This window comes from Mirounga angustirostris, unplaced genomic scaffold, assembly GCF_029215605.1.
Source record: "Mirounga angustirostris isolate CCGP_5_RB_7025 unplaced genomic scaffold, mMirAng1.0.hap1 SCAF_15, whole genome shotgun sequence".
Classification (NCBI taxonomy): domain Eukaryota; kingdom Metazoa; phylum Chordata; class Mammalia; order Carnivora; family Phocidae; genus Mirounga; species Mirounga angustirostris.
Genome location: NW_026991723.1, coordinates 70,734,508 through 70,759,346, shown reverse-complemented (window position 1 = coordinate 70,759,346; position 24,839 = coordinate 70,734,508). Strand labels below are relative to the sequence as shown.

Genomic DNA, 24,839 nt, shown 5'->3' with positions numbered 1-24,839 from the left:
TCCAGGTGCTAACCAGCCCTCCACCAGGGAGGGAGCATGGACAGACTGTTTCTCTTATGGTGTAATTTCTTGTTGGACACGTCTGTCCATGTAGAAAGTGAACCTTGCTTCTGGTTTTTCAGGTCTGTAAATAACCAGTATTGCAAAAAGGTGATTGGAGGGATGGTGTGGAACCCAGCCATGCGGAGATCATTATCAGCGGAACACTTAGAAACCAAGAGCCTGCCTTCTCGGTCCCCTCCCATCACTCCCAACTGGTACGTCCTCCTTTTTTTTTGTTCTACCCACCAGTAAACACTTGATCTCTCTTAAAAACTCAACTTCCTAAGTTTTCCCAATATAGGTGGCCTGCAATCAGAGTTTATGTTTGCATGCTTGGCTCTTGCGGAATGAACAGCTTAGTGTTTTCATGACATGCACAAGCCTAGCTAAACATTTTCCTTAGTGTGTGATGCTGGGATGTCCTTTTTATTAAAAAGTTATTTGGTCTGAATTTGAGAACTACAGCCTACTGCAACGCCCCTCGTGGAATTAGAGTACACACTGGCATATTAATGTTTTGGGAAGCACACTGAGCTTTACTTTATCTGTATTCCGTTAACATCACACAAAATAAACTTCAGGGAAACCTAGTGAAGGGTTGCAGTGTAGGGTGCGTGGTCCTCAGCTGCAGTAGCAGATGCACTTGGGGAAGTAGCCTGTCTTTAAAGGAAGAAAGTAGCAGTTGGCAAAGTGGGAAGGGCAGTGTGTAGCTCCATCACCCGGACTCAGATTTGGGCTCTTTTGTTAACTCACAAGTTTCTTTACCTCTCTGGTCTCAGTCTTCCCATCTGTCAAAGGGTTCAAAAAATCACCACAAGTGATTTGACAGTGTACAAGTGCTTTGTAAGTGGGAAAAAAAAAAAAACCCGGTGGAATTCTTGTTGTTGTTATATTAGAATGTTGTTCCTCAGAGACATCAGGCCAGTTTTGTGAATGGGTCCGAAATGGCCAGGCATCATGCAGGAAGGGAAACCAAGCCAGAAACATTGCCCCAGCTCCACGCTGGACTAGAGAGTATGGCTTTGTATTCATGTCACAAAAGACTCGGGTGGACCTGTGAATTACCAAGGAGGGGTCTACTAGGACTAAGGGAGATTCTAATAGGCACAAAACGGGGCTGCTGTGCAGGGCTGCTGGGTGAGGACCCCCCTCCCCGCCCGGGGCCAAATGCTCTAGGCAGAGATGCTGATGGTAGTTAGTGTTAGAAGTCATAGCATGACTGAGTAGATTTGTTTCTTGGTTTCCCAAGATTTAGGCACTTCATCCTAGAGTGGTAAATCTATGCTGTAAAGTAGCAGCTCAATTTGTCTGAAAGCTGCTGGGGCAGCGATGCCAGGGCCCCGGAACGGAGGCCCAGGACAGCATCCAGGAGAACAGCAGGGTTTGATGTCGCCACACCCGTGGCCTGGAGCTCTTACTGCTATTTATAGGTCCCCTCCTGAGGAGTCACATGCCTTTCTCCCCTACTCTGGACACGGTATTATTGATTACCTGGGCCCCGAGGGAATGGGAATAGTGAAGGCCCTGACAGTGTCCAGGAGAAATGGCTAAGGAAGAAGCAGCTAGAAAAATGGAGAGAAAATAGAAGTAAGAAGGCTCAGCAGCCTGGGGTCACCCACTGCAGGAGCCGATGCCCAGGGGCCACGCTAGGCGTCCGGAGAACATTGCTTCATTTGGTTCGTTTTCAGGAACAGGTACGTACAGCTGAGGCCCGGAGAGGTGGTGTGACTTGCCTAAAGACAGGGTGGTACTGCCGTACCCATCTAATAGGGCATACAGGGTATATTTTTAAAAGCAAACATTTCGGGGCACGTGGGTGGCTCAGTTGGTGAAGCATCTGCCTTCGGCTCAGGTCATGATCTCAGGGTCCTGGGATTGAGCCCCGTGTTGGGCTCCCTCTCTCTCTGCTGCTCCCCCTCCTTGTGCTCTCTTGCTCTCTGTCAAATAAATAAAAATCTAAAAAACAAACAAACAAATATTTCTTCTTGGATTAAGTGAAATTCACATGAAGGGATGTAGTTGAAGTAAGGTTTTGGTTTTGCCAAAAATTGTACTTTGGCTTCTAAACCCATTACTTAATACTCGTGCTCGAATGAATCCGAAGAATTGATCAGTAGTCAGTACAGTGTATTATTTGGGCATTGAGAGCTTGAGTCTTCCTAGAAGAATAACTCACCCTAAATCAACACTCACAACCTCCCAAAGGGCGTAAATTAATCTCATCTGCCTGTTTTTACAGCCGAGGCTGCCGTTCTGGGGGCTACGGCATGGGGGCTGAGAGTATCGAGGACTCATGTGGCCCTGGGTGGATTCCGGCGTAGTAATGGGTTAACTGGTTCTTAATTTCCAACAGCATCAGCTAAGGCATCCTTAGGTCAGGGCACAAAGTTAGATCCCTGATGCCTGGTAAAGTTTTTAAGTGGAATTTGCTTTCAACACTTCACACTCGACCTTTCCCCCACGCAGGCGAAGTCCTCGGCTCCGGCACGAAATCCGAAAGCCTCGGCACTCTTCTGCCGATAACCTTGCGAACGAGATGACCTACATTACTGAAACTGAAGATGTGTTTTACACGTACAAGGGCTCCCTGTCCCCAAAAGACAGCGAATCCGAGGTTTCTCAGAACCGAAGCCCGCACCGAGAGTAAGAAACATGTTCTCTTCTTTGTATCTGCTTGTTTTGGCTGTTGAAGAATTTGCTCAGGCCCAGAGATGGCCATTTAAGTCAAGGGCTGGAGCCTGCAGCCAGCTCCCTAGGCTGCTCTTTGCCAGGATGACAGCATACATCAGACTGTCCCTGCCGCCACGGGGGGACAAGCTGTATGCCTGGGGTCTCGAGCTTGCACTTCTTTTTGTGTATGACAGAGACCTACTCTCCACAGACATGTTAGCTCTCTTGAATTGTCTCCAGTTCATGAGCAAAGCCCCATTTAAATCAGTTCCCATTCCAGAGCTATAGATATGTTAACCTTAATAGTAGTTTTTCTCTAGATTGCCAAAGTTTTAACCACTGCAAGATTCTAGATCGCTGGAGATAAGCTTACTTGTACCTGTCCACAGAAAGCCTTCTCAGATCTACAGTGTGCCCTCTGGGTTTTTTGGGGAGAGGGGTTTGTTTTTAATGAATCTTTAGTGTTCATTCAAAAATGAATCCTGCATTTTTGTTAAATTTTTGTTGACAGTTTGCATTAAATTCTTTTATGTCCCCACTTTGCCCTATTTTAATTGTGACAAACTCCCTTCCCATCGCAAGTCCGGGGGAAAAAACATCTTTCCAAAAGTACTGGCTTGAGCTCTTTGATTATTCAATAAGCTGTATCGAAATCACTGGTTCCCTTCGGTCTTGATTAGCAGGGAACTCAGAGCTCCACGTTAGGCTCAGTGCACTGGCTTCCCTTACTCTAGTTCCTGAGATAGTGCCTACTCTTCCCTGCCTTATTCATGGCTCTTATTTTTTTCTCTGAATGAATTCACAGCTCTACTCTATCTATACATTTTAGAGTAAGCGATCTCAAATGAAGTTTTTAAGGTGGACAGACCTAATCATAAATAAAATGACATTTTAGGCTGAAGTATGAGAGGACCGGATCAACCATTAGGAAGTCAACCATAGGCGTTTGGTATTGATGCTGTTTAAGTGCCATACTATACCCGAAATAATACGGAAACACAATGCCTCCCTTAATGGCACAGGATTAGCGAGAAGGCACTTTAGTTAATCTGTAAATTTTTACCACTCTAGCTGCTAGGTTTGTGGCATTCAGCGCACCGTGATTGTATTCTGGACATCGCAGGTGAATTGCAAATCTGGCTTCCTCCTTACGTGTGAGGTTGTTACCTCTCTGTTGTCTCTGACCGCAGCAAACATGGTTTCCAGCTTATCTGTATTCTTAACACGTCTGGTTAAATAATCCTCTGGTCACTGTTTCCTTGTGACTTGAGCTCGGATGATGCTTTTGTTGAAATGATCACTATCTCTTGCTCCAACTTGCAGCCCTGTTGAAGTGACAGTGTGGAAGGGTGAGAGTTCCTTTGTGTGACACCATGGTTTTGCAAATCTAGATAGACAAGGCAGGAATGCAGGCATGCATGACTTGAGCCAGTTTGAGTTGGAGATGGGGTTGGGGTTCTGTAGCTTTGGGGAAAGGAGAAAGAGGGTTTGGGAAATGGACTGAGGGCTCTGGGGAGCTCAGTCTCACACCCTCCATGTCAGCCCTTCCTCTTGTGGTTTGCAGTCCCATCATGGAATTGTGGACCATCCAGACTCCCGTGGTCCAGTGCCATAGTCATTAAGCACGTGTGGCTATTCAGATTTAGGTTACTTAACATTTAAATCCCATTTCTCAGTCATCTGAGCCTCAAGAACCACATGTAGGTAGCGACTACCGTGCTGGACAGAACAGATAGATACCTTTCCATAATCACAGAAAGTGCTATGGCAGTATTGATCGGTGCCGGGTAGAGAGATGGAGTCTGTCCGGTGGGGTTGGATGCTTTCCAAGGCTGCGTGCACTGCTGAGCACAAGCACACCATATACACCCTTTGCTGCTCACGGAGGGAACATCAAGGCAAACTAGACAAGTCTTCGCCTTAAGGGGCTGCCAGGGCAGCCGGGCAAATGGCACATTGTCAGCCTTCATCACTGCATCTTCTACCGCTTTGGTAAAAGGAAAGAGTTTGGGGAACGGTCTGAGGGTCCTGAGAAGCACAATTACAGGTCCCACGTCAGATTTTCCTACTGTGGCCTGCCACCCACATCATGGCGTCGTGCAGCACTGTCCAACCCGGAAGCCACTAGCCACCCAGGGCTATTTAAATTTACACTCACGGGCGCCTGGATGGCTCAGTTGGTTAAGCAGCTCACTCTTGCTCTCAGCTCAGGTCTTGATCTCAGGGTCGTGAGTTCAAGTCCCGCATTGGGCTCCACACTAGGCGGGGTATCTACTTTTAAAAAACAAAATTTACATTCATTAAAATCAGATTCAAAATTCACTTCTTTAAGTCCTATTTGATTCAAGTAATTTCAGGCCCCGTGCATCCCTACATATGGCACATCAATTCTTTGAAACTCTTCCAAGAGACCTTATAAGATGTGTCATCCTGGGGCACTTTTTATTTTGCACCTAAATGTTCAAAGTGGCAAATAATGGTGATGCGAAGGCAGCCTTTCTTGTCGTGGCTCTGCCCATAAGATGTGTCTCATGGAGTCACGTTAACGGCCGTGCGCAGCAAGTGGGGTGAGCAGGTGAAAAATGGCAGGCCCTACCGCCTCAGGTGGGGGACCTCTTCCTGCTGGCGGGATGCTGCCTCCCGCTGGGTCTTCAGAGGCAGCTGCCCCCCAAGAGTCTGGGGGCCCTCCACTGCCCAAGGCAAGCAGGAAAGGTTGGTCTGTGCTTGGTGACAAAAACCCAGGGTGGTTACTTGAGTATTTATTTGCAAGGTGTTCAAGAAATGTCTGACATGTTTTATACAGCCTGTTTGTGCTAAGAGGCAAAAAGAAGTATTCTGTCAGAGAAATCGGAAGAATAATATCACAGTCTGGAGGGTTCCTTGTAGAAAGGAGAATTCAGTGTAACATTCATACCCATGTAAACAAGAAGAAAGAGAAAGGAAGAAAAAGAGCAGATAGACTTTGGCTCTCCACCCAGAGTGGCACAGCTCAGGCTCTCTGAACATTATCTTAGCGGGTGAGTCACCATCCGGGTTGTTCCACATTTATAGCAGCACAGCCAAGTTTATGATTATAGTTATGAATCCTTGGCAGTTTGCTTTGTGCCCGAGTCTGCTGTGCTCTTTCGTTACTCCCGGGGTTCTCTCAGCCCTTCCGTGTTCCTTTGCTTGCTTCAGAGCCGAGGCGGGACTCTGCAGGAAAGGAAGTTTTCTTCATGGCAAAAAAAAAAAAAATGGTTTTTTTTTTAAAAAAAACCTACCACTCTCTACCACCAAGAAAACACGGGAGGGTAGGTTCCCTAAAGGAAAAGTGACTTTGCAGAACAGAGGCTGGTGGAAAAGCCACTTTGGCGCAGTGGAGGGTCGTATTTGAAGAACTTCTTTGTTGCTGCTTTCCCACAGTCGTCCTGACGGGTCCTCCGAGGGTGTGGGGCTCTGTGTTGTGATGCCTCGATATTTGCATGCCTCTCTCTTTAGAGCCTGCCTTGTTCCAGGGGACACGGGCGGCTGTCATTTTTTATCTCAAAACTCTGCAGGCGACGATGTGAATGCACTTAATGCTGCAGAACTGTACACTTCAAAAAAGGGTGGAATGGTAAATTTTATAGTGTGTATGTTTACCCACCACTACTGAACGCTTTTAAGAACTTCTGCGCATTGAGAGGGACTCTGGGAATGCCCTGTGGAGCCACGCCGGCCGTGCACGAACGCCCCCGGCCCTGCCACCCTGTCGCCCCGCCTGCGGCCGGGAGCTGTCGTGCAGTGTGGTGGCCTGACCTGGTGCTGGGCGGCCCCGTTGTCCGGCCTGTGCAGGAAGCCTTGTCCTGGACGCTGGCCCAGCACGAGCCCTGCCGTCCACAGATCCCTGCCTGGAGCTCCTGGACAGCACAGGTAGCATCTGTTTCTCATTCTCCCTGACACCCCTTGTCGACTCTCCTTTAAGTTACTTCCCATCCCGTCGGCCACAGGCCACCCTTCAGCCTGCTAGTCACCGTTCTCTGCACATCAGTCCTGGACTAGAGCGTGACTCCATGTACGTCTAAGGGTCTCTGTTGGAGGAGGCCCGCCCACCATGGGGCTGCATTAGCGGTTCCATGTTCGTTTTCCCTGCACCTTGCCTGTCCTCCACCAGGCATCCGTCCACTTGCATGTGGACGTGTGACCGACGCTTTAAACCCCAGGGACCCCAGTCTCCACTCATCGTCTTCCAGTCCCACCTGTGGCTCCTCCTGGGTCTTGGCGAGTGGGGGCTGCATTTCACTACCACCCTGTTTGCACCCATTGGAAACTTGAGTCATCCTGGACTCCTTTTCTTCCGCCTTTCTCTGCAAGGTCCTCACCTCGATAATCTTCCTCCCAGACTGCTCTCAAATTGGACCCCTGCACCATGCCACTGTGCGGCCCGTGGTCGGCCACCTCCTTGGTCATGGGGACGGTCGCAGTCGTGCCCGTAGCCTTGGGTCTCCTCCTCACAAGCCGACAGGCTTCTCTTTGGGAAATTTGTGCCCCAGCAAGTCACGCCCCTGTGCTTTTTCAGCTTTTTCAGTTTTATGCCTCTGCATATGCTGCTGTTTTGTCTTTTTTGTTATTAGTATTTTTCCTAGGCCCCCTTCTCCTTCCCTCTCAGCTACCTGTTCAGACTCCTGCTAAGTCCTCTCTCAAACTCCAGATCCAATGCCTCTGTGAAGGCTCTCCTGGCTTCCCACTGTACCCCAGACATCTGAGCATCTCCAGTGCAACACGATGATATTCTTTGATTATTTTTATACTTTTATGTCTTCTCTTAAACTAGACCCTGAGTTCTCTCTAGCCCCTAACACTCCCGTTTTGGCCACAGCTCAGGAACATCAGCATCTCCTGAGAGCTTGGTGGAAATGTGAACCTCAGGCCCACCCCAGGCCTGCTGAATCAGTCTGCATTTGAACAAGATCCTCAGGGGACCTATATGAACGTGACGTTCTCAGAAGCTCTGAGCTCACCAAAGCTGAGAACTATGTATCGCACTTTTACTGACCCCCGCCCCCCCGCCCCTCCCTCCCCCCCTCTCCCCCCCCCCCCCCCCCGCTTCCAGGTGACCGAGTGAATTCTGTGCTCTTCTAGAGTAATTCAGCCAAGCCCAGGGACTTCAGTAAGGTGGTTTCCTTCTTCATTCACTCAGCACCTTGCTTGAGCTCTCGCTGCGTGCCTGGCTAGGTGTTATGTGCCCTAGGTTAGGAGAGGAAGAAGAAGAGCACAAAGGTCTCTCCCAACCTGGAGAAGCTCATAGACTCGAGAGAGAAATGTGACAGCAAATGGCCCCTGTTCTGTGACACCCACACAGCAAACGCCTCCTCACCGGGCGCCCAGTTAGAGCCAGGGCGCCCTCCGTGGAGCACAACACTGCTTCCTCTAACAGGCTTGAGGGTGCAGGTCATTGTCCTTTCGTAGGGCTTAGGGAAGCGTGGTATGAAAGCATCACAATGCAGAAGTCTTTCTTTCATGGGCAGTCCTACCATTTATAATTTCTTCAGCTGAGGAATGAATTCTAAGGGCTTTGGTTTTTCATACCTGTAGTCGGTGGCACTTAGAGTTCTGAAGCATCTGTTTCCCGAAGGCGAATACCCTTTGGTCTGCCTGTCAGTCTGTCCTTGCCCCTCTCTCCCCAGGGAGCTGGAGGTGGGCAGGCCCTCCCTGGCTGCTCTGGATCCCAGACAGCAGTGACAGTCCCCCCCCCACCACCGTGTCTCCCCTCCCCTGACAAGTGCCCCCTTCCTGCCCCAGGGACAGACCTTCTTCCCACTTATTGGCTTTGTCAGCCCACACTGGCTTCTTGCTTTGGCTCGTCCTACCCCTTTCTTCACTCCTTTCCCTAGAGCCCAGGTACCCCTGGCAGCTCCCCTCGTCCCTTCTCACCCACCAGGCTCTCCCTCAGCAGCACCTCATCTCCTGCCCCAAGGAGGGAGGAAGCCCACTTGGTTTGGCGTCTTGGCTCCTGGCATCCGTGTGCTGCATCCAGCTGCCATGTTCTTGTTGCTTCTCATTTGATGTCCTCCTCACCATCTGTCTGTCCATCCTCCACGCTGAGCAGAACGTTACTGCAGCCTACAGGGAACGTCTGTACATAGTTGATCAGCCAAAAAAAAAAAAAAAAATCGTCATATGTTTAATAAATTGCTCTCTAAAAGTAACCTCTCCATCCCTACTTAGAAAATAGGGTTGGGCACATAATGACTTGGAATATATTATTTTTAGCACTGTGGGCTGTGTTAGATAGACGGTTACATTTTATACTGAAAGAGAAAAATACTTTAAAACTTTATATGATGTAAGCCACACATTCAAAATGTAGAAATTAAATATAATGAATATAAAATTAGACTTTTACTGAAATTAGTCTGTTCTCTTCTGCTCTGTCACTTTGCTTTTCTGGGGTTTTTTTTGTTTATATGCCCTTCACCCTTTCTTTCGCTATCACCCTCCAGAGTCTTCCAAACGTTTGAAGTGTGTTTGCTATTTGCAACTTCGTATTAAAGGTTCAGCTCCACCCCTAGAACTGGAAATAGTAGTGTTTGCTAAACCAGGTTTGGCTTGATTTTTGTCTGGCAACTGCCAAGCAGTTGCCCCTCCTGCCACGAGGGGGTGCTCATATAAACATGAAACTGGCCAAGTTACCCTCTTTGGGGGTAATTTTTTTAAAGCTTAAAGTAAATTAAAGATTTGTTCATCTTCACTCTGAAAACTTACCACTGGCATACAGCTTCACTTCCAAAATATCCTGTCTCTGAAATGCCTTCCCATCCATAGCACCCTTCCCTAACCCAGCAGCTCGAAAGCCATAGGGCCAAACTCTAGTCTCGCATATCGCTGTTATTTCTACACTGGTCTGTCACTGAATTTTTATATTCACATAAATTGAGATTGTGAATTCTTGTGTGAATATGGTACAGATTTTATATTTAGAGTAAGATAATTTGAACTTGCTAAGAAACAGAGAAGCCCCAATTTAATGAAAAATGCATGGAGAAGGGTTTGAGATAAAAATTTAATGAGGCAGCAGCAACTGTCTTTTGTCTATTATGTGTCACTGAATGCCTTGTCTACTCTTCTCTGTCATCTCTTAAGTCCGTTTGAGGCTAGAACGTGGCAGAGTCTGTAGAAGGTAAGGAAAACCCTATATTCTGTAGGCATTTTAAGGCATCTTTTGCTAGGCCTGTGGCTCTGGAGGGGGGATAGTGTGGGTGTGTGTGATGCAGAGAAGTCGAGGGTCCTACACAGTTACAGCTGAGATGGTTAATCCCTGTGGCCCTCTGTGGTGGGGAGGGGGTCTTAGGAACAGACTTGGTGTGGCCCAGAGAAGAAAGAGATGCTGCGGGACCCAGGTCCATCAGATTCTGTATGTTAAGTGAGGGGAAAGCTGACTGCCCTTGGGCAAGTCACTCAGCCTCTCTGGACCATAGTTTCTTCACCTGTGAAATGGGAGTTGGACCAGAGGACTTCAGAGGTCTGTTCAGTTCTCATCGTCTGTAATTCTCTAAGACAGCACTGTCTAGTAGAACTTCCTGTGCTGATGGAAATGTTCTGGGGGCGCCTGGGTGGCTCAATTGGTTAAGCGTCTGCCTTCTGCTCAGGTCATGATCTTAGGGTCCTGGGATCAAACCCCATATCAGGCTCCCTGCTCAGCAGGTAGTATGCTTCTCCCTCTGCCCCTCCCCCCTGCGCATTCATTCTCTCTCTCTCTCTCTCTCATAAATCGATCAATCAGTCAATCAATCAATCAATCTTGGGGCGCCCAGGTGGCTCAGTCAGTTAAGCATCTGCCTTCAGTTTAGGTAATGATCTCAGGGTCCTGGGATCGAGCCCTGCATCAGCTCTCTGCCCAGCAGGGAGTCTGCTTCTCCCTCTCACTCTCCGTCTGTGCTCTCTCTCTCTCAAATAAATAAAATCTTTAATAATAATAAATAAATAAAATCTTAAAAAAAATGTTCTGTAACCATGCCATCCAAAACAGGAGCCACAAGGCTTATGTGGCTCCTGAGCATTTTTGAGATGTGACTGATATAACCAAAGAACTTCCTGATCCTCATTTAAATGTGAATGGCCACGGGAGGGTATATACTAGAGATGAAAAAAGTATAATCTCATTTTAGGTAATTAATGGAGATCACAGGCAAATAATGCAAACTAGGATTAATATAAATTGTCTTGGATGTGGAACATTAGTCCCATTTGGGGGGGCGGGTAGCCAAGAGTCCTACTGACACAGAGCTAAGAGCAGGAATGAGATGGAAGGAAAAAGCTTTTATAAGGGATGGAGGCATGCATCTGAGTGAGCTTCGGTAATTAAGCCAGCAGAGTAGCTGGGCACATTTCCCTGTCACCTTCAGAGCAGCTGGGAAGGGAGCTGAGTTTTCAGCAGCTCCTGGATCCTCCCTGCCCTCCTGCCTTTTTCCCTAAAACTAAAGCTGATGATATTCAGGCCAGACAAGGGCAAGGGCGGCCCATGGACCCCGGGTGTGCCAGAGCCCTGGGATTGACCTGTGGAGCTCACCTAAGGTTGCAGGGATTCATGACAGCCCTGGGATGCCAGGCCCTGACAGTCAATAATGCTTGCTCTGCTAAAATGTTAATCCAGTTATTAAGATATCTCCTCCTTCCCCATAATGAAGGAGTATATCCGAGAACAATCCAGCACAAAGCTGCCTGACCCAGAAGTCATCCAGTTCTGTGTCTCCATCTTCAAATGCTCCAGGCTCCTGCTCACCAGATGGCGTCGATCAGCAGTTCTTAGAGGATTTCCACAGGGTGACCAAAGGGGGCTCCACCGAGGACTCCAGCCAGTACTACTGCGACAAGGTGGGTGAGCTTGGGTCCTGTGGCAGTGGGGGGCCGGGCGACCACCCAGGCTTCCCTGCGCCGAGGCGCCTCATGGGTAGTTTAAGTAATTAAGACCAAGATAAAATACCTCCTCACCACCCACAGGAGAGAGAGTAACATAATCCATCATTTTTGCAACATTTTCCAGAATGATAATGGTGATGGCTACTTAGTTTTGATCCGCATCACGCCAGATGAAGATGGAAAATTCGGATTTAATCTGAAGGTATGTTGTGTGTCTTTATAAGGAAGCCATCTTTAGATGGCTTTTAAATTTCCATTAGGAGTGTGCTGCATGCCTAAGTCTGCATGAGGAAACTGACTCAGCTCTCAGAATTGGGGAGTTTTTAATGTGGCCATAGCGCTGCCTCACGCCAAGGGCCTACTCTGTGCCTGGTGCTCACTGTGCACTTCTTTATGTCACCTCACTGAGTGCTTATAATCGGTGAAGTTGGTATTTTTAAACCCGTTTCATAAATGTGTACTAAGGCTCAGAGAGGTGACACACAGTTGGCCAACTAACTCTACCTCCAGAAGAGGGTTTTTTGGTTTTGGGGGGTTTTTTTAAAGATTTTATTTATTTATTTGACAGAGAGAGACAGCGAGAGAGGGAACACAAGCAGGGGGGAGTGGGAGAGGGAGAAGCAGGCTTCCCCTGGAGCAGGGAGCCCGATGCGGGGCTCGATCCCAGGGCCCTGGGATCATGACCTGAGCTGAAGGCAGATGCTTAACAACTGAGCCACCCAGGTGCCCCAGAAGAAGGGTTTTTGAGGGAACCCATCAGCATCACTAAAGCCGATGAGAGAGAATAGCAGCGCAAGTTACAGGGTCCTCACCCACCTCTGCCTGCTTTGGCCCACAAGTCACATCCCATCTGTTTCTGCAAATAAAGTTTTATTGGAACGTGGCCACACCCATTCATTTACAAGTAGTTATCGGCCACCTTGACACTCTGGTGGCAGAGTTGAGCAGTTGGAACAGAGCCCCCTCTCTGATACCTAAAATATTTACCCTGGGGCCCTTTACAGAGTTGCCTAAGCCCTGCTCTAGAGCAGAATGAGGGCAGGTGCTCTCCGCTGCCCACCCCCACAGCTGCCAACTCGGACCCCCCTTCCTATACCCCAGCACCCCGCTGAGGACCTGCCCTTGCAGCATGTGACTTTTTCTACAGCTTCTCTCTCCGATGCAGAAAACTCCCTTTCCAGCAACACTTCTAGGCTGTGCTTTTGGAGTCCCCTGGGGATGTTTGTATTTTTAAAAAGAAGCTTGACCCTCTGAGCACATCTTTAGTTCATGGAATGTGGGGATGGCAGCGAGAGGCTTCTGAGCAGTCCTCTGGTTATCCTGCTAGACCCCATGGAGTCAGGAACCTTGTAATCCTGAAAAGATGCCAACCCTTGGGATTAGAATAGGTTAAAGGGAAGTTTGAGCCCTCCCTGTGTCAGCGATATCTGTGTGTCTTTGTTGCTATGAGCTATTCAAGTGTTTTGTTTTTCAATTTAACATGTTTATAGGGAGGAGTGGATCAAAAGATGCCTCTTGTGGTGTCAAGGATAAACCCAGAGTCACCTGTAAGTGAACACATTTCGTTCTCTCTGTTTTCTGTTAAATCTAACATTTCTATTTCTGTGTGCTGTTTCTTTACCAGCAACGAAGAGTGTGTGTCAATGCATGCGTATAAATGGAAAGAGAGAATGGAATCCATGTTTTGTCCAGAATTTTGCTGGTCCATGTAGCACCAGCATCACCTGAGAACTCATTAGAAATGCGGAATCTCAAGCCCCACCCGACCTCCTAAACCAGAATTTGCGCTTTTAACAAGATTTCTGGGTGATTCATGTGCACATTAAAATTTAGAAGTACTTTCAAGAAAAGGAAACTGAGGCACAGAGTATGTTTCTTTGCTCACTCTGTGCACATAGACCCACCATCCCACCACCAGCACCCTGCCCTCTGCCCTCTGTCTAGCCTCCTCAGGAGAGGGTTTACTTTTCTAGAACAGTAAGCAGCAAAGAGTCACTGCATCTCCTAAGAAGGAACCAGGTTGGGAGTTTTACTTGTAAGTGGTCCTCAAGCATGTAGTTTACTTTTTCTTACTGCTTATGGCCTCTTCAAATTCAGAGGCTTCTGTTCCTACACTGTTCAGTACATTGCTTCTCTCCATGCTGGTTTCTCCCTTTGGTGTTATCCTGACAGAGGCTTTCTCCATTGCAAGGTAGACAAACACTCACGTGTGGCTGACAAATCATTTTCTTTTTTTTTTTTTTAAAGATTTCATTTATTTGACAGAGAGAGAGACATAGCGAGAGAGGGAACACAAGCAGGGGGAGTGGGAGAGGGAGAAGCAGGCTTCCCGCCGAGCAGGGAGCCCGATGCGGGGCTTGATCCCAGGACCCTGGGATCATGACCTGAGCCGAAAGCAGATGCTTAACGACTGAGCCACCCAGGCGCCCCGACAAATCATTTTCTAACAGCACATCAAGAAAACAAAAGCTCAGAAGCCTCACGGTTACTACATTACAGTAATAAGTGAAGGTTGGCTATCGTAGAGAAACGGCTTCAGTAAGTTTCGTAGCTTTATTCTGAAATGCTCCATGACTCACGTCGTGACCATTTACAGTCCCACAACCCACAACCATGTCAGCATAGCAGCAGATAGAAAAATAATGGCACGGTCACACCCAAGGGAGATGAGAACTCAAACATGGTCTCAAGTGTCTGGGCTCTGAGAGCGTCCGCGTCCTGCCCTTGAGGATTGTGTTATGGTAACTGAAGGAACTCGATTTTCCTCTCTACCCAGGCGGACACCTGCATTCCTAAGCTGAATGAAGGGGATCAAATTGTGTTAATCAATGGCCGGGATATCTCAGAACACACGCATGACCAAGTGGTGATGTTCATCAAAGCCAGCCGGGAGTCCCACACGCGGGAGCTGGCCCTGGTGATCAGGAGAAAAGGTAACAGCCACCGCAGGGGAGGAGGCTTAGCGAGGTGGGGCCCTATCTCTCCCATTCCATGTTTTGAAAATGTTGAGCTTGTAGCCAACATTGGACAATCAAAAACTTCCGCTTCACAACCAAGATGTGGGACTTCTCACTTGAAAAATATGAAGATCTGCCCACGCAGGGCCCAACCCCTGGTGGCCAGCCCTCTGGAGGTAGGCAGCATTCACCCACCCCCTTTACACAAGACATGAGCCCTGATCCCTCCCAGGCCGGCTCCCCCCGCATCACGCCCCTCTCTCAGGTGCCTGGCCCTGCAGACATTTGTGTTTTCAGCCCCTTCACGAAGCGTCGGGTTCTGTTGAAGTCAGTAGAGCAGAGCATCCCGGGATGATCCTACCTCCACCACTACTGGGTTGAGGGACCTTGAGCAAGTTTCTTGCGCAGTTCGTGCTTCAGTTCCCTCTGATGTAGGGTAAGGGTACAGTAACCACTCCGTCACGGGGTTCTTGTGAAGACGGACTGATGCTTAGACTTGGAGAACGCCTAGAATGCTTCCTGATACCAGGTGGGCGTTTGAAGGACGGCTTCTCTTAAATACCATGACTTGTGTTGTTGTGGTGGTGGTTGTAAAACAAGCCAAGTCCTTGAATCCTTCTGCACAGGTTTAAAAGACTGAAGGGAGATGAAGTGTGTGACTCGAGGCCTGGCTGCGCATCTGTGTTCTGGCTGCACGGGTGTGTGTACCCCCAGCCCCCAGGCCCCCACGCACCTGCTTTCCCTCTGTCCCCGTCCATCTCTGAGCCCAGAGCTGGCCTGCGTCTGTGAGGCCTTGCCCCATCTCTCCAGATCCTACCGCCCCCCCGCCAACCACCGACGCCATGCCCAGCCAGGCCGGTGTTCAGTGTTCAGGGGCCGTGGTTGCTGATGTCAAGCAGCACAGGGCAAAGGGCCCTGTGCTGTGCCTATTGCTTTATGTAACCCTCTTAGATCAGTACTTAGGTCAATATGAGGGAAGGGATGAGGAAACCAAGTCACAGACTGGCTAATGATGGGAAATGAATCCAGTGATGGGGAGTAGGCCCCCTCACAGGATGCACCCCGGGGCGTGCGGACTAGAGTCCTCGGGCCAGGCGGGGGGAGGGGAGTCCTCCACCAGCCCGTGGCAGGGGGCTGGCGCTGGTCTGAGAAGAAAAAATGGATGCTTGTAAACTATTAGAAGTAAAAGGGCAGGGCCACAGGCTGTCTTGAACTAACGATAATAAGTTCATTTTTAAAATAAACATTTAAGTAAAAGTGAATTGACTGAATGAAAAATAAGTAAACAGCTTAGGGAGTCGCAGACATAACAGAAATCATATCCTTACAAAACAGCAGAAGCAATGTGCTTCCAGGGTCTGTGGAAAGAATGGGGTCTTTTGGATCAGAGATATGTAGACTGACTGGACTCCTGTGTGTGTCCCCCTACCCCCCTGATAGTCTGGGTCACTTTGGACACTTTAGACAACTTCTTCACCCTGATAGTCCATTTCCTCAACTGTAAAATGGGGACAATGGCAGCTAGTTCAACATTCAGTTCAACTATGTGGGAAAATGCCGTGGTTGTTATTTTCCTTCTCCTTTCTTGTTGTCCTGAAGGCAGTAGGGAGCCATTGAAGGCTTTTGAGTAAGAGAATGACTTCCCTTCCTAGCTGGAAAGGGAAAATTGAGAGATGATGCCAAAGTTTCCAGTTTGGGAGAACGGAGAAGAAAGTGGTAGTGGACAGAAAGAGGCACGTGAGACTGGGGAGGAAGTTAGTATAGGGCAGGGATGGGGGAGATCCCAGGTTTGCCTTTACCCAGAGGAGTCTGATGGGAAGGGAGAATCTGTACTGACGAGGTAGGAGTGAACCCAGAGGAGGTGTTGGGACTTGATACATTTACTTGGGAACCTCCCACCTAAAGATGGCCTTGAGGGAGAAGCTGACTGGGCTCTGTGGGATAATGCGGGTCATAAAGCGCCCATGAAAAATACTTGTTTTAAGGGAGCAAATGAAAGGGACCTGAGAAAGAAGTAGGGGAGGGGAGACAGTTGGGTGGAAGAATAACCAGGTCAGAGAGAACAAAGGTGGAGGAAGTAAGGTTTCTTTAAAAACATTCTTTCCCTTTCTCCCACCTTTGTCAAAAGGCTCTGAGTACAAAACACCATCATTTAAAACTAACCAGAAAGATTAGTATGTCATTTTGTATAATTAGCACTTACTGAATCATTCAAGAAGTAGTGTCTTTGGTGAAAATGATTACCATGAGCTTAATCGTTTAATAAGCTGTTTTAAACCATCTGCATTCAGGTGCCGTAAGTATATATATATATATATATTTTTTTTTTTTTTTGAGGAAACAGATCTACCAGAATGTTCCTACCCCTGCCAGACACACTCTTTCTTGTTCACTACAGCTGTGCACTCATTCGCTGACATCAAATCTGAAGATGAACTGAACCAGCTTTTCCCAGAGGCCATTTTCCCCATTTGTCCAGAGGGTGGGGCCACCTTGGAGGGATCCATGGAACAGCTAAAGAAGGGCCTTGAAAGCGGGACAGTGCTGATCCAGTTCGAGGTAAGAGACCTTGAGGGCCAAGTCCTGGGCCTGTGGGGATGCCACAGCAGCCTCAGTGCCTCAGTGGGCTGCTCAGTTGCTTCTGCGTGACCCGAGTCACCAGGCAGCCCGTGCTCATCGTGGGAACACAGTGGGGGCTCAGAGCCTAGGGCAGCAGAGCAGGCCTGGAAAGCTGGGGATGGGGCCACAGCCTGGTGCTGAACTCTGCCTCACCCTCTTATCTAGTAATGCTCGGTAGTCATGGAGAAACATGTCAGAAATCGAGGAGGAGGGACTCTGAGCATATTTAGCTGCCAACACAAAAGCTCTCAACGCTCAGCAGTAGAAGGTGCTGGAGAGGCAGTGTGGGTGAGCCCCAGAGGGTGGTGGAGGAGCCTGTCCCTGACCCCACCAGACATGCTCTGTAGTTTGGAGCAGGTTGCATCATCCCATGAGGGCAGAGCGGCTGGCCTGCCCAGGTCCCCCGGAACCATGTGACCAGGAGTAGAATCCAGAGTCAGACCCTGTCTTCCTTCCCTGGGAGGGGCCTCTAATCACAGAATTGAGACTGACAGAGGCACACACAGGGCCCTCGCAGAACGAAGCAGGAACAAAGGCGATTCGGTCTTTAAGTCCACTGTATTGATCAGTAACAGAGGGAATGGAGTGTGTTTATCTTCCAAATTTTTTAAAGGTAGAATAACTGTAGTTCATACAATAAAAGATAACAGAAGAGCACAAAGAAGCCTAACATAGACAGTTAAAATAGATCATGGTTAACAACAGCATACACAGTCTGGATTCATAAATTAGGAAAGAGTCCAGATTTGGTTCAAAAGCACAAGTCAGCAATGCCGTTTTTAATTGGAAAGCTATAGAAAGGGAAAAGTCACAGAAGCAAAACTAAGAAGTTTGTGAAATGCACGTGGTCACATACTGATTCAGAAAAGCATGAGTGATGTGCATATCAAACAGGAAACACTATAAAGCAAAGAATCTTAAGTGAAGAAAAGGTTTATAATGGCATAAGGAATGGAATGTAAATAATATGTTATTAGAGCAATGTTTATCTAAACAACAGTAGAAAGTATAAAAACCCGTAAGTAAAAGGTGAAGATAACTAACCCCACCCTGAAAAATAACTTCTTATCTTGTGGAAATGAAATCAGGGTAAGAGGGGAGGAATAATATAATTAATTGGTAGAATTGATGGACATATACTGAGTATCTACAAAGAGAAATAGCCCTTTTTTTCCAGTGTCCTGCAGGAGGCTGTGTTGACTTAAGATTTTGAAGGAAGAAAATGTAGAGGTTATGTTCTCTGGCCTTGCATTGCAAAAAAGTTCAAAATTGATATATACATTTTAAACACTGTAAAGCTCAACATTTTTAAACACTCTCCAAGTAACCGAAACAAGGAGAAGGTAAAAGCCTTCTTACAGAATATGAATAAATGTTTGGCATTGGAGGGGATGGGAAAGGCGGGGAGGCATTATGGAGATGCCCGTTCAGCGAGTGTGTATTGGGTATTTACCGTGTGCCAAACACTGCGTGAGGAACATAATGAGGGAAAGAGGATTTCTGGCCCCAAGCAGCTAACAACCTAGTATTGGTATATTTGGAGGATGTATCCTAAGTCCCAGAAACAGCTAAAGACCAAGGTAGGGGACCACCTGGATGGCTCAGTCAGTTAAGCGTCTGCCTTCGGCTCAGGTCATGGTCCCAGGGTCCTGGGATCAAGCCCCACATTGGGCTCCCTGCTCAGCAGGGAGTCTGCTTCTCCCTCTCCCTCTGCCTGCCGCTCTGCCTACTTGTGCTCACTCTCTCTCTCTCTGTCTCCCTCTCTTTCTATCAAATAAAGAAAGAAAATCTTAAAAAAAAAAAAAAAGACCAAGGTAGGGCAAGATTTCCTTACGTAGTAGATGTATGTTCCATAGGAAATGGAGGTGAGGGGGTTCCAGGAGGTCGTCTGAGGTGAGATGTATTAAGGAGATGGATGGATTAAGTGTGTATGGAAGGTCGTTCCAGCAAGGTCCCAGCCTGAATGCAGGCTAAGCTCCTCAGGTGTCAGCGCAGGGAAGCACGCCTACCTGGGTTGAGAAATGCCACGAGTCCTGGGAGAGGCTCCGGGTGTTGGGAGTCCTTCCATCGCACACCGTCCTTGATCGGATTGTCCACAGGGAGGCACTGTGGGCTCTCAAAGAGGGAAAAGCTTAACTGTGGTCTTACACAGTGCTCCAGAAAACCCCCTCCACTCAGCTGGCTCCACTTTGGTTTCACATGTGGGAATCCCACATAAGATTTTCCTCGAACACTGTTCACTGAACTTCATTGAGAAGTTTAAAAATACCTGAGAGAGGAGTACCCACCATCCCCTGTGGTTTTGAGTAGCATCTCTCAAAGGGTGACCCACGGACGATCTGTATGGCTGTTGCCTGAGGAGCCTGTGAAACGGGGCCCAACCCCCAGCTGCTGGATGAGTGCACTGGGATAGGGCCTGGCTGTTGGTCCTCCTCACAGGATGGGCAGGAGGTTCTGATGCCCAGGCTGATCCAGGGGACCACAGAGTGGGGATTGTACCACCACTGCCCGTGCAAAGTCTCGTCTTTAGAGCTCAGAGTCGGACTGCAGCATAAGGAATGGAGAACATAGAAAGGTTAGGTTAGGGTTAAATTTTAGTATGCGCACATTTCATCTAGTCTGTACGTTTCCTAGAGATCGAGTAGGAAAACTCTCTTTTTGCCTACTATTGCTTGCAGTAGAGTGAACACCAGAGCCGCTCCATGCTGGAGCTGGTGGGGTACACGGAGCCCTGCCGCCTCAGTCTCCCCACACGGCCCCCCAAGGAGCCCTAGAGCATGGAACGTAGTGTAACGACCCCTGTTATAGAAGCAGGAAGACGCCTTCCCCAGTTGCTAGAGGGGAGGAATGCTCAAGGAAGCTGGATCAAACGGGAAACTACGGCAAAGGAAAACCCTGAATTGAGCACTTAGTATGTGCCAAGTGCTTTATGGGCATCTCCTCGCAGAACTGCTATCCCCACCGTGTAGATGGAGGAGCAGAGTCTCAGAGAGCTTGTTGCACAGTAAATGGTTCTGCCCAATTAGAACCAGGCAGGCTAACTCAGGAGCTTGTTCTCTTTTGGAAACAACAAAGTGCCGTTTACGTGTGGGAGTTGTTATTAGAATAGTACAGCATCAGAGCTAGAAAAAAATCTGAGAAGCAGTCTCACCACACAGAGCCAGACTTTAAATCCTGACTCTGTCACTCGCTTCCTATGTGACCTCAGGCAGCGTGTCCCTTTCACCTCTCTGTACCCTCTACTTCCCCATCTGTAAATTGGGTATCTCATGGGTTGGTTGTAAGGCTTAGATGAGATAAATACTCCATGCGTTATTTAGCACACGGTAAGAATGCCATAAAAAGTAACAACTATAATTATTTATTAAAAAAACAGGCTCAGTCTCCATACAAGAAGTGGTCATGTCTGCTGGGTTTGGAACCCTGGGCTATCTGACTCCAGAATCTTGGCTGTTCTGATTTTCCACCTGCTGCCTCCCTCCCCCGGTGCCATTAGCAGATGGCAGCCTATCTGATGGGGGCTGTGCTCTGGACAGGAGCAGAAAGAGGAGGCTGGCCCCTAGCAGGTGTCCATGGCACCCACTCCACAATGCCAAGGGCCTGCCCTGGGGTAGCTGGGCCATGGATAGAATCCCCCCTGTGATGGCTAGCTGGTTCTCAGCAAAGCTTGTTTTAAAGCATTTTTGCATTAGGGGAATTCCCCGTCCCTCCCGTGGCTTTTGGTAAACAATTACTAATGTGTTCCAGAAAGCATTTGGTCCCAGCTGTAATAAAACTATGCTTAATAATTATTAGCGTTTCTGTAGCACTTTCGAATCTGCCAAGTATGTTTCCCATATGTTGTCTCTGTTGATTCTCACAACTTTAGGATGGCGCCTTTCTAGATGGAGAAAATGAGGCTCGGGGGTTGGGGACTTGCCTTGTGTTAAATAGCTGGTTGGAGAGAGGTAGGATTAGAATCTGTGTGAAAGTCCAGTCAGTGTCAGAATGCACCATTGCCAGGTGCCCCCCAGCTCCCCACCCAGCCTCCAATGTGAGCCCTTCCCTCCCAGAGCTATACCACATGAGCTGCCCAGTGTGAGCGGTTTGGCATCAAACCGCCTGAATACTCTACCTGGTTCAGCCAAGGTTGGGCATCACTCTGTCGCACGTCAAGGAGAAGATTGGGGGTTCGCATGGCTCTAAGTCTTACCATCCCCAGGATGCTCTTTTGTTAAGGAACCTGTTAAGTCTGCCCCAGGTTCATTCCTTCCTAAAGGAAACCTGTGGCTCATTTCATACTTACTCTGAGTTGACCTTTCTGTTTAAGCAAGGGAAGGGGTGTCCTTTGAGAACCAGCTTTCCCAGCAAAGGACCTTTGTGCCCATCTCCATCCAGTGACCGGGTGGCTTGCAACTTCCCTGCCTCCTTGTCCAGTGAAGACTTCCGCGGAAACTTTTAGAGTGAGGTTGATAGGAAATGAACCTCTCTCCTCCTCCCTCTCTGCACGGTTACGAGCCGGGGCTACAGGACTCCACCAGAGACCACGTCCAGCTCAGAAACCCTCACCCGTCTCCCTTCAGCCTCTTCCTCCTTTACAAAACCAGAAGCCCGTCTTTTTCTCTCTTTTGGCCCATTTTCCCTGAAGTCCCTCCTATATCACCCTTATAGGAAACAACCATTAGTGTCAAAACAAGTGACTCACTGGCTCCTAGGATGACTATAAAAGTTGATCTGGAAGGACTAAGCTGAAGACTTCATGAGAGGTTTAAATTGACACACGTAGAAATTAGTGAAGGCAGTTATACCTTCGAGATTAGAATGCATACCTTAAAAAAAAAAACCATTTAAGAATTTTTCCAGGTTTTTTTTTCCTTTAAGGAAAACGTTCAGTAATGTGCAGAATACCAGGAGCAAGTGTGAGGGCTTTACATTTCAGATTCCTGAAGCCCGTTTTAAAGAGGGTGCCACCCAACTCATTATCATTTATTTACCTGTGAAAGGGACTCGAAAGAATACTTGATCCCAGCAGTGGGATCTGCGTCAAGTAGCACTTTTGAAGGTCCCCAAATTACCAGCAATAGTGTTAGTTTGTTTCAGCAAACCTTTATGGGAATGTAGGGGGAGGCACCAGGCAGTGTCCCTTGCCCTTTGGCTGGGACAGAGACAAGGGAAAGGGGGAGTTCCCAGTGTAGACAAACTGCCCCTGAGTAGTGAATTATGTCTACAAAGTACTAGTAGGGAAACAGCCTCTCGAGGTCTTCATGAAAAAGGAGTTACCCTTAGCTTAATTGTATGGCTCCATGACGCCTCTTGTCATGCTTCACTCAGTGGTCTGCACCCTCTGTTCAAAGCTACAGACCCCACTCTTCCTTCACTCTACACATTTTGATTAAACGCATACTATGGGCCAGGTACAGTGCTGGCCTAGGGCTTATGGTGGTGAACAAAAGCAAACAAGATGCCTGCCTTCATGAAGACTGCCATTGGGTGCTTGATACGGGAAGTAGGACGTAAGCAGCTGTTTTAAAAAAAAATCATTGCCCTGCAGTAGATCCTAGTCATTGCTGAGGGAGTGAAAGGGAGTCTTTGTACTGTTTGATCTCTCCTTGCCCATTGCCCCTTCAACTCCCCCTCCTTTTTCTTTTTCCTCCCTGTCTTTTCCCTTTTTCTCTCTACCGCTCTCCCCCACTTTGGGTTCTCAGCCTTCGAGAATTCTCCCTTTCTCTGGTCGTAGAGTTGACGGGATATTCGATTCCCCCGTGCGAGGCCTTGCCTGCCTCCACTGGTCAGAGCCCGGGGGGTGTCGGAAGCCTTCTTCTGAGGATGGTGAGCAGATTTCACACCTTGGCTTGGGCCAGTAGTCTGAGGAGATCAGAGTCCTCTCCTGATGCCCTCTCTGTAATATTAGAGGACTTTTTCAAAGAAGAAATGTTTAGACTGGAAAACCACATCATCTTACCCATGCCAGCGGTCCTGCGTTGGAGAGGTCTAGCTTCCACTGTTCAGCTTTCTGTCTTTGGAAGCCAGAGCCAGTGATATTGGCGCTAATTTAAATATGATTGTTCCATAACAAGCCATTCTCAGCTGATCTTTTTATAATTTACCCTTAGTTTCACAGCTTTTTAGAACTACACTCTAATAAGATGAGAACAAAGCACTTTAGGATTTAAAAATTAATAGTTTTTTTTTTTTAAAGATTTTATTTATTTATTTGACAGAGAGAGACACAGCAAGAGAGGGAACACAAGCAGGAGGAGTGGGAGAGGGAGAAGCAGGCTTCCCACCGAGCAGGGAGCCCGATGCGGGGCTCGATCCCAGGACCCTAGGATCATCACCTGAGCCGAAGGCAGACGCCGAACGACTGAGCCACCCAGGCGCCCCCAAATTAATAGTTTTTAATAAAACTGTTACAACTTCTAACCCACTGCCCCTGGGATTCCCTCGCCAGGCTCCTGGTTGCTCTCGTTTTAGGGCAGAATTGTGACTGGAGCTCTTGCTCGCCTCACACACCTTTAGCCTGGGATTAACCCAAGCCAAGTGTCCTTTTACAATGAATAGTTCTTGAAAGAGGCTTGTCTGAATTCTGGCTGATGGTCTTTAATTCCTTTCCCTCCATCCCTGACCCTTCTGGAAAGACATACCTGGGTTTCCAACACCTCACTCTCCACCCTGGACCCCCCTTCTCAGGGTACTGTTTTCATAGCCTGCTGAGCAGCTCACGGGGTCTGGAGAAAAAGTCAATAAATTAAAGGAAGTTGAAAACCAACTCTTAACACCTTCACAAGCTAAGTGGATGACTAGGACTTGAAGCAGTTCAGCAGAAATAGGGCTCAGTGTTCACCTTGGCAAGACTGACATGTTATGAGCTTGTTGTCCTACTTTCTCAAGGCCCCCAAAATCATCTTCCTATTCACCCAGCTTTTTGTTGAATTTTGAAATTTTGTGTATAGATCTATTCTAGTTTTGTTTTTTTTTCCTCATTCAGTCATTTGAATTTAAGAAATAATTTGTCTGAGGCTCCTGGGTGGCTCAGTTGGTTGGGCATCCGACTTTTGGTTTCGGCTCAGGTCATGATCTCAGGGTGATAGGATTGAGCCAGTGTTCTGCTCCATGCTCAGCGGGGAGTCTGCTTGGGATTCTCCCTGATCACTCACGCTCACATGCTCTCTCTCTCTCAAATAAATAAATCTTTAAAAAAAGAAAAGAAATCATTTGGCTGGAGGGGAGGTGGGCAAGGGGTGGGGTAAATGGGTGATGGGCATCAAAGAAGGCACTTGTGATGAGCACTGGGTGTTATATGTAATTGACGAATCACTAAATTCTACACCTGAAACCAATATTGTATTATATGTTAACTAACTAGAATTTAAGTAAAAGCTTAAAAAAAAGAAATAATATGCATTTAATAATTCAGGTAATTCAGAAATAGTCCAAAGTAGAATTATCTCCTGACTCCCATCTTCTTTAGCTTCTTGCTCTTTGTTACAATTTACAAATAACTACTTGGTGCCTGTCCTTCCACACTTGTTCTGGTGCTCATGCAAATATATTTTATACACAAAAGTGCACACATATACATTATACATGTGTTATGTGTATGTGCTGTTATATATAAAAGGGATCACCACTTTATTCTGTAACTTGCATTCTTCACTTAAAAATAGATAAATTAATATCCTTCCAAATCTGTAC

General features: G+C 47.8%; 1 protein-coding gene across 6 annotated transcripts in view; it reads left to right on the top strand.

Annotated features, from left to right (window-relative positions):
• Window positions 1-24,839, top strand: part of PTPN3 (protein tyrosine phosphatase non-receptor type 3) — a 106,532-nt gene that overhangs the window by 64,071 nt on the left and 17,622 nt on the right. For all 6 annotated transcript variants that reach the window (XM_064580025.1, XM_045882877.3, XM_064580026.1 and 3 more), the window contains 7 exons: window positions 123-257; window positions 2,509-2,685; window positions 11,358-11,544; window positions 11,714-11,791; window positions 13,080-13,136; window positions 14,366-14,522; window positions 16,945-17,105. In XM_064580025.1, the coding sequence (XP_064436095.1) occupies window positions 123-257; window positions 2,509-2,685; window positions 11,358-11,544; window positions 11,714-11,791; window positions 13,080-13,136; window positions 14,366-14,522; window positions 16,945-17,105 (952 nt within the window). The remainder of the gene's footprint in view (window positions 1-122; window positions 258-2,508; window positions 2,686-11,357; window positions 11,545-11,713; window positions 11,792-13,079; window positions 13,137-14,365; window positions 14,523-16,944; window positions 17,106-24,839) is intronic.